This window comes from Tetrao urogallus (genome assembly GCF_951394365.1).
Source record: "Tetrao urogallus genome assembly, chromosome: 4".
NCBI lineage: Eukaryota > Metazoa > Chordata > Aves > Galliformes > Phasianidae > Tetrao > Tetrao urogallus.
Window position 1 is genome coordinate 23,572,765 of NC_136817.1, and position 12,579 is coordinate 23,585,343.

Below are 12,579 nucleotides of genomic sequence, written 5' to 3' on the forward strand. Positions count from 1 at the left end.
TTTTATTTTGTTCTTTGATATAATTAAAGATAGGAAGGACAAAGCAGATACAGTGCTGGCCAAAGGGACTGTGACATTTGGAGCTGTGCACAAAAGCCTAACTGAAGAGACCTCTGGTCACAAAATTGGTTTTTCAATTCAATAGGTTTAAAATAGAGATCTAAGTGAGTTGATTATCCCTCTTAGAAATCCAATTTCTGTTTGCTTACATGAATTCTGTAGTTAATTGTTAAATCAATGAAAATGTTCTTTCTTAACTTCTTATGGAAAACAGTAGTTCTATGGCTATGTAAGCAGAATAATATTCCCAGTATGTTTAAAAAAAAAAAAAAAAAAGTGTTTGTATTGTCACCATGCATTGGCCAGCTCCTGACTAGAATCACAGAATCACAAGGTTGGGAACGACCTGCAAGATCGTCTAGTCCAACCACCCGAACTAGGAAGAGCCAAACTGCATTTTGCTTTTTTTGTCATTAAGTGAATTTTTACCTTATGCTTTTAATCCTCAGTGGCTGTCCTTAGTAGCTAGTTTGCTGAGGGAGAAAGCATTTAGTTGAAGCTGGGAGCTTTTTACAGTCAGGCATAATGATGCGCCATTGGTTAAACCACCCCAGCTGTTCTCAGACACTTTCTTCCTCGTGTATTCGGGAATGGCCATTTGGCCAAATTGTAACACCTGAAATCATGAGCTTTTCTTGGCAGATGTTAGGGAACGTTTCAGTAGTGACTTCCTTGTGAAAGAGAATCAAAAAAGCTGAGAAATCTATACTGTGGACAAAAGTGTTGATGAGTATGAATGTGGAGCTCTGAGAAGAGGCTGTATGTCACATCTGCATCTGCAAGCTGCATCTGGTTATACAAGACCAAAACAATGCTAGTTGTTCCAAAGAACCTGCATTTCGCATTGCTGCAAAAAATACATATCGACAATGCATGAATTGCAGTAGTCTCTCTTGGCAATTTATTTTCTCTCAAAAGCACTAAGAAGCAATGCAGGGTTTTCTTTATCAAGTCTGTTTTCATAATGGAAAATCATCATCCATACTGGTGCATTTTGGGAGGCTGAAGTCACACTCATTGTGCTTTGGATTGAAATTTAGGTGGAGAAGCACTCATTAAGTCCACTGTAAGTGGAGCTGTTAGAAACTCGCTATTTCTCCTGTTAACTGACTTTGGTTACTGTGGAGCCCTAAAGCCAGGGATATTCACAATGCTGGTCAGATTTCTGCTGGGTAATTAACTGTGTTGTCTGTAAGTAAAGGTGAATGCTCAACATTCTTTGCTCAGGTTTGATATGCTGTTGTTTTCCCACCCATAGAAGGCTTGCTTGCAAATCATTCTTACTGACCCAGAGGGTTTTAGTCTTAGGACTCCATTTGTGCTTGGCTGTTTTTGACAGCCCCTGTTAACAGGCATAGTAGGAATTGTACCTTGAGCAGTTTGACTGCAGGAATTATGAGTATTATGACTCTTTGTGAACGTTTATGACATAAGACAAATTAATCTCTTCCTGATTTTTTATTTCAGTATTACAGTAGATAACTGCTGTCTGTTCACCAGCATAAGCCGGAATCTCAAGTGCATTACCCAGGAGTAATGTGACAAAATAAATATTTTTAAGTGTTTTTTCCTTTCCTGCATTATCTGGTTGGTTTTTTAAAAAAATTTTCCTTTTTAATGACATACAGGACGTGCCTCCTGGGCCATTAAAACTCATACTTGAATAATTGTATCTGTTGTTTTGGATCGCCATTTTACTTCAAGCAGAATTGCTGATAAGCTTTTGTAGAAAAACCTGAAAAAGTAACTCTTCCTTGTGTGAGTACAGTGCTTCTTTTGTGCAGAAATGTATTTTTCAACAACTGTTTCTGCATCTCCCAACATTCTGTAATACGGTTTTTTGTTCAGAGGTGAACAAGGATTGGCTTGTTTATAAAATCATAAATGAAGTTTTGAAAGATGTTCATTCTATATTTTTATTAGTAGTACACGCGGAGGAGGAAATTCTTGCCAAAAATAAAGACTTCTGAGCTTACTTAAGGATATACGCATATACAGAGCTATGTTTTAGCGAAACTTAATGTTTTTCTTATCATAGTTTGATGGCGGTATCTTGGATGCTTTAGCTGGGCCAAGTGCTATTGAAAATACCAAATGCTACAGCAAATTCTTAGTGCTGACTTGAGTTTAAAAAATATCAAAGTCTTCAGTTTGAACAGCACTGAAGACATGAGATGAGGTAGATGAATCCTTCTGCTCATCAGAATTAGGTGGTCTTTTTATTCTGTGTGAAAATGGAAGCTTACTGTTTTCTTTTACAGTGGTTAGCTGTCAGTGAATCTTTTCATAGCTAAGGAGATGGAATAGAAAAGCTCTACAGTGAAGCCTGCTTTCTTCAGGAGTTTGATTAGTAGCTTCATTATAGCACTGTGCAAATTACATGCTTGATACTATTATATGAAATAAGCTTTCAGTAATTACTTTTGGTATCAGCGTCATTGGAAATGGAGCATTAGGGACTTGGTTCCATTTCACACAGTGCCTTCACAACAATCAGTGGTACACTGTACTTGTTTGTAACCAAGAAGACCACTTTAACAGCATGCCCAACAACCTTTGTGTGCTTCACTGAGTGCTGGGGCTGAGGCAAGTGCATCACAGTGGTCAAACAAAGTGGAGAGGACCAGCTTGTGCCCGGTGGGCCACCAGCTGCCTCACTCCTGACAAGCCTCCTGAAAGAAAAAGTATTTAAAGGGTAATGGGGAATGTACTGTCAGCATCTCCTTGTGGTCAGGAAAGGTTTGAATTTCAGGCTCTATACTTTCAGAAGATCCTTATTTTCATTTAAACGGTTCAGGTCCTAAAAGTGAAAACTAGAGTGAAAATGGATCCTGTCTTTCTTTAACGTCAGCACCAGCATTTCAGATTCTAAGTTTCAACTGAAAAAGAGTTGAGCCGAATGGAGGAAGCATTCTGTCAAAGGAGTGGTAATCTGAATGCAAAGCTAAAAGATAATTGAACTTCTTATGCTCTATCTTGTTCCAGCTAATTAGAAACGTACTACTAAGAGCTTTTAAATTAACTGATGTAAAATAAATTGTAAATCAGCCCATCTGAGCCTGGACAGGAACTTTGAGGTTTGACGTCTGGTGTGGTAGAAATGAAGTATTTTCTTGGGATTGAGCCCCAAGCTTTTCATAGCCTTTTGCTTATTGTATTAGGTAACACCTGTCAGTGCTTGATAAATCCAAAATTATGCATAGTCTGAATTCTTTTGAGCTTTACATAGACAAATATGTCTAGCTGCCACTTCCTAAAGCAGCGCATACCCAAGCAGAAAAATGATGGGAATTGCCGTAATGCATTAGCTTCTTAGCAGCATTTTCTGACAAATCAGTGCTGGCTGCTGCAGAGGGGAGAGGAGGGTAGAGGGCAACAAACAGCTTTTGTGTAATCAACCTGCAGAAATGCCTCCTCCTGCCTGGTGGTTGGCTCTTGCTGTCTGTCTCCTCACTGCGGTAGTGCTCTGCGTGCCACTGTTCTGCAGGGGGACTTGAGAAACACTGGAAAATGCTGTGTTGAGCTGAGGGGATGCTGCAGATCTGCAGTGCCATAAAACAGTACAGCTCTAATTTGGAAAGTGAAAATGATCTGTCGAATGTCATAGAAGAAACAAGCTGAGGACAGCTATTGGCACAACATGAAACAGGAATCTTCAGGGAGGAAGGGGGGTTTGGCTCCCTGTCTCTGTAAGGCAGCTTCCCCTAAGGAAGGGAATTTATTTCTGGGTTCACTGTCCTGCCCTGATGTATTTACTGCTTATCCTTTTTCAGCATTGTGAAAGTGATACTATGGGCAAGATTGTTGTGATTAAAAAGGCGGCAAGATTTATTCTTTTCACTTTGCCGTTAGCACCAGTGTTGGCACTCTGTACAAATCTGGTCATGAATTAGAGTTGTGAGGTTTTAAGAGGCATGGTAGCAAGTACAGCTTGTGCTTCCAGGGGCACCAGTATTGAAACTCAGTCACATAGCTTTGCAGGTTGCTTCCAGAATGGAATCATACAGAGCCTATAGCTGTTATCAAAATAGGAAATACTGTTTTGGCGTTAGTCTAAGCTATTAAAAAGTGTGTAAGAGTGGTTGTGCTATTGCATGCTGAAGGCAAAAAAAACCATCACCTAGCCCTCCTCAACTGGTCAAACAGTCCTTTTTGGTCCATCTGTTTACTTCTCTGTAACTCCTGTTTTGTAAGTTAACTAATACAGTTTTGTATTGATGTGATGATGCATAAAAATACCCTGTAATGATTAATAAGTAACAAATACAGCATGAACAATAGATTCACTTAGTTATCTTACAAAGTGCACGGTTGTGTGTAGTTCACTTCTGTCTTCTGGAGCAGTGCTGCCTCTGACCTGCAGGCACTTAAGCAGGAGCCTCAGCTAACACCGTGGTACTGGCAGCCGTTTGGATGAGTGAGCTGTTGCAAGGTGCCTCGTGAAAGAAGCTCTCATCCATTTTCGGGGGGAGGGGGGGGTGCAGTTTACTGCAGTAGTCATAATAAATCTTAAAACAGCAAGCAGTCCTGAATTCAGAATGAAGATATGTAAACAGCGTGCTGCCTGCTGAACCTCTGTGTCCTTATAAGATAAGAGCTGATGTTATGAGAAATGGAAGCTGCAAATGGAAACAGAGCTCCTTACTTCTTGTTAGGTTCTGCTAGCATTAAAGCCACTCAGAGAGAAAAATGCATATGCTATCAAACAATTAACAGTAGGTGATAATTGATATTACTATGAATCTCATACACTTTTCAACATGAAATATAACTTAAAATACAATTTTAAATTTTGAGCAGCTTTATATTCCTGCAAAATGGAGTTTAGAGCTTTATTGTCAATTACAATTTAGGATTATTTGTTAATACAAACGCTACTAATACAAATTGAGACCCTCAGCATTTCACTGATTTACAGCTCAGCTTGAAGGAGGACTGACTTGAGGGTCTCAGGAGTTTTCTGGGGGCACTCACAGTAGACAGCAACAGCTGCCTGCTGGTCTAAGTACACAAGCACAGTTCACTGAAATCAGGGACGTGGTGTGCCTTTGCAAAACACAGGTGCTAGTTAGATAGTTGACCTGAAGACAACAGTATTGGAAAGGTAAACTGGTTGTAGCCACACACTCTTACTTTTTTCTGGAGTTGAGTTGAGATGCTTGCATGCTAGGGAATGGAGGAATTCAGGGCAACATGAGAAGCATTTCAGTTAGCTCAAGATCTCAAATTGTCCTCTATCTGTCTGACTGGGGCTCACTCTTAAGTCACTGTCACAGTGCTGTCATCATTTGTTGCATATATTTTTTATTTCATGGCTGGACCATTCTTTCAGGGGGAGCAGTGGACAGCCTACATCTGCAAGTCTGGTGGTTGCTATCAGGGGAAGCTAAGGGGTTAACCAGGCCTTGGACCAGGCAAGCAATCACTTCTGCAGGACATCATCAAGGGCAAGTTAGTAAGTAGGGCACTAAGCTGTGAGAGCAGGAATTTCCTCAAGCTAAGGAGTGTTCCAGCCCAGCTCTGTAGGTTCTTGAACAGAGGCATTCCCTAGAGAAGATGTCTTCTGCTATGACTGGCATGCCATCACTCCTGGGATGGAGGAGGTAAAGGGATAGTGGGTGGTGCTGCTTCCTTGCAGCAGGGGTGGAAGGAGAGCGGAAATAATTCACATAGTTAGTATATTGGCTAATGGTCAGAGGAAGCATTTCTCACTCTGTTTCCATTAGATCACTGCTGTATCTTTTGAAAGGTTACTTCTTGTTCCAGTCACCAGTCCACCCATGCTTTCATTTGGTAATACAGTGCTTGTTTGAGAGCAGGAAGTTTTCACTTGTGGACTGGTCTGAAGGTGTTGATTCCATTCACCTGTGGGTTCCCTCTAGAAAGAAAGTAAAAAAACCTGCTCCTCCCTGTGACATTGCTGAGGAAAGCTGTGTGCAGTCCTTCACGGATGTGTTCGCTTCTGCTTGTGCTTGCCTCGTACAAGAACTCTTTATGGGGAGGTCAGGAAAAGTGATGCAGAGAGCTGCAGTGATCTCTCCCCTCAGCTTCACCAGTGAGAATTTCAACTATTTGTTCTAAGTGAGCTGTCTTGATTCTCAGCTTATCCCAGCTGACCTGTGGGCTGCAGCTGAATGGGCACCGTGCAGGGCAGACGCTGCCCCCTGCTGTGTATGGGCAGGACAGAGACTAGGGATGAAACTGGAGGCTGAAGCGCATTTAAATCCTCTTTGTCACAGAGCTTTCTGTGCTTTGAACCTTCTCTGTGCCTGATTTCAGTAGCAGCTTTTGTCTGGATGCCCATGCCTACTTGACCCTGTCTTTTAAAACCGAAGCATGAGCTTGGAAATGTAAGCATTTTTACTTCCCTTTCTGATGTTTAAAATTCACAGGTAGACTAGTACTGTAAAATTCAGCCTGAGATGCATGGAACATGTGTGGTTTCTTGGTGTTTGGTTTGCCAACCACTGGATGTCACTGCTGCCTCACAGAAGGTTATCCCAGCTCCTTTTCGGTGGGTATGGACAAACAAGAGTGGAGGCTCTCTGGTTGTCACTCAAATAATTGCCCACTCACATTTCTTGGAAGAAATGCCACATCGATTATAAAATACATTAATTGCTAATATCTAAAGCAAACCTCTAATTCCCAGTGCACGGTGAGAGGCAAGATTGTGCTGTAAACTACTGCAGCCTGCAGAAGCTTGCATGCTTGATAAGTCTGTGTGCTGACTGTCCAGTAAGTGAAATGAAGTCTCTGGAAAAAAAGCGTGATTTAGACGTATAAATGTAACATTTTTACGACTTACAAATGGCACATTTTGCAACACATGATTTTTCAAATTTAAAAAGTGAAATGTGCTGACAGATTCGAGGAGATTAAGTTGGATATGTAGCAAAAAAAAAACAAAAAAACAAATCTAGAACTCTGGCTTTATCTTTTGAATATATATTAAATACAGATTTTAAAAAATGCTTACAAATTTCTCACAGATGTGGTTCTGAATTCCACTTTTTGTAAAAGGGCCACTAATATGATCAGAGGGCTGGAGCACCTCTCCTGAAGAAAGGTTGAGGGAAATGGGCTTGTTTAGCTTGGAGAACAGAAGGCTCCGGGGAGACATCATTGTGGCTTTCCAGTACTTAAAAAGGAGTATATAAACAGGAGGGGGAACAGCTGTTTACAAGGGTGGATAGTGATAGGACAAGGGGGAATGGTTTTAAACTGATACAGGGGAGGTTTAGTTTAGACATTAGAAGGAAGTTTTTCACTCAGAGGGTGGTGACACACTGGAACAGGTTGCCCAAGGATGTTGTGGTTGTCCCATCCCTGGAGGCATTCAAGGCCAGGCTGGATGTGGCTCTGGGCAGCCTGGTCTTGTGGTGGCAACCTGACCCATGGCAGGGGTTTGAAACTAGATGATCTTTGAGGTCCTTTTCAACCCAGGCCATTCTGTGATTCTATGATAATGGGTTTGAGTTTTTTTTAAATATGGTAAGTTACTTACTGCCTCATATTATAAGAGGAAAAAAGCTCATGGAAAATTCTGGTTTGTAGAAGTGTTCATTTTGTTTGAAGGTAGTCTGAAATATCACGACTGTCTTTAGCTGGATGAAAAGAAAAAAGAAAAGTTTTCTACCATAATGTTTGAAGATGCAGGTCAGCAGCACTGGAGGCAAAATGTTCTTCTTTCTACGTAGTTCTTGAACAGCGCTGAGCTGGCACTCTGATTTTGAATATATACCACTGTTTTCCTGCATTCTAATGTACCTGTGCCACTAAAATTAATCCAGGTGAATATGTATTCATAAAACAGAAAATGACTCTGTTATTAATCTGCTATTAAATACACAATGGAAAATCTTCCTCAAACCAGCTGACTTCATTCCCCTGGGCAGCATATAACCCTTTTATCTCTGCAAATAGCTACACAGGGCGCTGGCAGCCTAAGTGCTGCTGTGCAGATTGAAGTGCTGCAACTTGTAATCAACTGAAATCTTTGCGAGGAATCTGTGGAAGGAATACATGAGTCACCTGATCCATTTAAAAAAAAAAAAAGGCCATCTAGCACCTGTGTTGGTAGCTGTGAATGTGATTAGCTGCAGTTACTTCAGGCATAACAGCAATTGAGGGGGAGGCTTTTAGAAATTTAGGTGCACTTCTGGAGATCGTGCTGTTTCAGGGGTTGCATCAAGCCTGAATGAGAAAGAAAGTGCGTGATCAGATAGCTCTTAGTTATAGAGGGATTTCATTCGGTAATTTTCATCTCCCAGGGAGCAAAATGAATAGCCTGTTTTGACCAATTTTAGTTTTCTTTCTGGTGCATGAGGAGTACGCATTGACCTTTTTAAGTATATAGAGAAATATAACTGTGGAAGTTTCAGTGTTTCCATTCATCAAGAATAATTGTTTAATATATGATGGATATATTTGAAAAGTCAGATTGTCTCTAGTAGAAATTTTTCCTGCTGAAAGATGAAAAAAAGAATAAGATCCTTCATCTTTTGCTTATTGAAATCTAAAGCACTACGTCTCTGTAATAAGTAGAACAAATGAATAAATTTCTTCTCAGAAAGTGGTGAGGTCTTGGAGCAGGCTGCCCAGGGAGGTGATGGAGTCACTGTCCCTGCAGGTCTTCAAGAAGAGGGTAGATGTGGCACTGAGAGACATGGTCTGGAGTGGTCAGAGGCATGTGCTGATGGTTAGACTAGAGAATCTTAGTGGTCTTTCCAGCCCTAATGATTCCATGATTCTATGATTTGGAAAAGGGGGCTGATTATCAAGTAGGAAAACTTCAAGCTATAGGAGTTTCTGGGCAGGTTGTAGTTAGGGAGAGTGAATAATCTCATTTAGGGATGTAGCTGAGGAAGGGAACAGTTGCAAAACAGAAGTATCGTTGATGACTATGATTTAATGAACGTTGAGAAGTGTGGCTGAATTACTTGCATTGCTTGCTTCTAAATCATCTGTAATCCTTCAGGGGAAGAAAAAAAGCAGATCTTCCAGATGCTTTGTGTCACCACTTTGTGGTGGACAAAAATGCAAATGGCCAAAAAAAAGGTGTTAGTGCCATTATGTTCATTTACTTGCTTGTCCTTTTTCTTGATCTTCAGTTCTTGTATTACAGGCTGTTGCCCTTATAACTTCAGCAGCAGAAACAGGATTCAAAGACAGTGATGTTATTTAGGGAATGCGCAGGCACAAAGTTTGGCACAAATCACAGGAAAGGACAAGGGGATGTATGGTTTTTTTCTGAGAACATAGTGAAATTGAAATGTTGAATGTTTAAAGTGGATGCAGAAAGGCTTTTCATGGCACACTGAGCTGGAATTTAGTGGTGCAGAGCTCTGCTGAAGGACATAGTAGGAACTGGCATAGGAAATAGTCACATTTCCAATGTCATTCTCTGAGGCATAAGAAAGATGAGAGTAAGTAAAAAAGATATTACAGCCAGATATAGGCCTGACTGAACCTGTTACTTGAATGTCCATCCAATGCATTTGTAGGGATATAAACTGTTTCAATCAAAATGTGCAAGTTATTAATGTGATAGCATTTATTAGCAAACCTTAAATAGGCATTACATTTTCAAATTAGCCATAACTTCTAAAGTGATGTGGCCCTTCAGGGCTTGGTTTCTCTCTTTATTTCTTTGAGTTTTCCACGTGATTGTGCTATGTGTTCTAACACTATGGACAATTGCACAGATTTGGCCAAGGTTGTTGCTTTTGTGTGTCAGGTGAAACATGTGAATGCATTTTGAGCAGAGGGAGAGCTAAATGTGACCTTTCTTTTGGCTACGTTTGTTATGCCTGAAAGTTTAAATATAAATAATGAAGATCCCTTCTTGTCTGCATAAAGCCAGTGGAAGTGTTTTAAAGGCAAAAACAAAGCAGGTAAAAAGCAAGTATTTTATAGTAAGTGAGCCAAATGCTTAGCCCACTCTAAATCATGGTATCTTAAGGGCATTCTGGCAGCCACAGCTTGGTGCAACCTTGCAGCCTTCTTTTGCAGCATGGTGCTGGCAGCAGGGATGTGCAGAGCCTCACACCATCGCACATGGTCATGGAGGCAGCAGTTGTTCAGCAGCTCCATTCCACTCTCTTGTGGGAGGGAAAAGGCCTTGCTTTCTGAAGCAGGCTGCTGCTCAGGCCTCATGCCACTGCTTGAACTGTAGTACAATTTACGTCCTCGTTCTCTTCTGTCTGAAAGACAGCTCTCAGCAAAGATGCACGTGTGGAAAGGTGTTGTACATCACTGTGTCAAAACCAATGCAATGAAATCTTTTCACAGATGCAAACACTGGCATTATGATGAAAACCTGCTCACCTCCAGCGTCGTCATTGTCTTCCATAATGAAGGGTGGTCCACGCTGATGAGGACGGTTCACAGCGTCATTAAGAGAACACCTAGAAAATACTTGGCAGAAATTGTGCTGATTGATGACTTCAGCAACAAAGGTATGTTGGAGTATTAATACACTGCTTGCAGAAAAGGCAAATGCATTGTTTTAAAATTAGTTTTCTTTTGATTTATTACCTGCTGTGGACTGAGTTGACTGCAAGGAAAGCAAGCTGATTCTTCAGTCTTTTCAGCATGGGAAGGCTCTTTTCCAGTGAGCTGCTTTCATGAAGGTGACAATCCTTTCTATGCAGTCAGTTGCTTGAAAGACAGGGCTTGTGTTACTTCTCTCCTGCACCATGGAGGAATATGTAGGAGTCTGCTGGGAGAGCAGCTCTTGTGAAAACAAACAGTTTTGAGAATATTGAAGGAGTTTGTGTTTAACCTGTTAGGAATAATTCATTCCCTTATTCTGTAGAGGAATCCAAATTCTTTCTTCTTTTTTTTTCTTTTTAGATAAAAATTTATCTAAGGCAATTCTTTTTCACTATCTTTTTCATTTTTGACATCCTTTAGCACTGTGTTGAAGTGGTTGTTTCTCAGGACAGTGAGGGAGCTAAGAATTTAAGCACATGTTGAATTCTGCCTTTCTTCGAGACTTGCATATTAATTCAGAAATCCAAAGATTTTCCTCTTCCTTTGTAATATACAGCCTTAGTTTATACTGATAATGTATGTATTTGTGTGATTCTTAGAAATATAAACATACACTGACTCTTTTTCCTCTTATGGTGGTGTCTTAAGGGCTAATTTAAATTGAGACCAAATGCAGAGAGTTGAAATATGACTATAAGGTGATTGGTATAGAGGAAATCACCTTTTTTCAACTCAGTGCTCTACTTTGAAATTTATTTTTAAAAATGCAGGTTTTTTTGCAAGATTTTATTGCTGCCTAGCTTTCTGATGGAAGTTGACAGAGTAGTTGCCTAACTAAGAATATTTTATACACACAAGAAGCGTATTCTTGTTACTGAGACAGTGCTTAGACATCGATTACTGTCTCTGACTTTCTCCTTTCAAACAAATTACTTGATTTCTTTGTTGCTTGTCTTGTATAGCAGTACATCTGCCTCACCCCTATTTTTATGGGAATAAATCCATTATACCTGAGAAACTTTCAGGCATCAAGGTAATAGTGAGCCGAAAAGGTACTCACACTCTTAGGTTTTGGTAGAATATATTTGTAGAAAATACAAATCTGTGACAAAGAGGGAAAGTCTTCAATAGTTCTGCCCATGCAAAAATCATGGTTTCAAGCCTTTGCTCCTTGTGTGTCATTTGATGCTGTATGGCTCTGATTTTGTAGGGCAGAGCTAATCCGTTATTTTGACAGAACTGTAAGCATATATGATATGGTTATATCATACATCATATGGCAGTTTCTTTTAAGATGACAGTGAGGAGCTAGGGTAGGCTTTTAGGAGCACAGGCAAGTCAGAACTGGTCAGGAGTATAGAATACACACTCTTCGGTCTCCTCTCTGTGTAATAGCTGCATTGGGCACTGACAGCAGATGGCTCTGTGCTGACGCCCTGTCCCTTTCATCAGGCAAACTGCACTTCTTCCCATTCAGTCTAGCAGCAGTTATTGTGTTCTGCTGGTATGTCTGCATATCTGCCTGGTATGCCTGAACCGATCACATAGTCAGGATTGAGTATAAATTGCTGTTAAAGATAGTTAAGGTTTGCTAATTTTTACGTCATACCCATAGGTAGACAGGTATCATTTTCTGTTTATTTTTACAGGAGATGAAAAGTTACCTGTATTGTAAACTTGTCTACATCTGGCTCAGTCTAATAAAGATACTGAATGGTACATAATAGCCTCCTATATTTTTTACAGCCTCTGAGAATTTGGCTTAGATATACACACACATTATAAAGCAGAAATATCTTCTCTCCTAAGGGATGTAATCTTAATAATTCAGTCAGCAGACATGTACTGTGTTTTTCCTTTGCAGCTGGGATCACAGCTTTCCTTCTGAGCTGTTCAAGGACTGCCTGAGTGAGCAGCATGAAATAACTGCAATGCTGATGGTCTCTAGAAACATCACCAAGATTTTTACTAGTGATCAGTCTCAATATTTGGGTTGCACAAGAGTCATAGCTGATTCTCTAC

The 12,579-nt window shown here is 40.4% G+C and overlaps 1 protein-coding gene across 2 annotated transcripts in view; it reads left to right on the plus strand.

Moving 5' to 3' along the window:
- GALNT7 (polypeptide N-acetylgalactosaminyltransferase 7) overlaps positions 1 to 12,579 on the plus strand; it is a gene marked incomplete at both ends in the record, with an annotated part of 66,051 nt that overhangs the window by 34,653 nt on the left and 18,819 nt on the right. For both annotated transcript variants that reach the window (XM_079534664.1, XM_079534663.1), the window contains one exon: positions 10,354 to 10,520. In XM_079534664.1, coding sequence (XP_079390790.1) covers positions 10,354 to 10,520 — 167 coding nt within the window. The remainder of the gene's footprint in view (positions 1 to 10,353; positions 10,521 to 12,579) is intronic.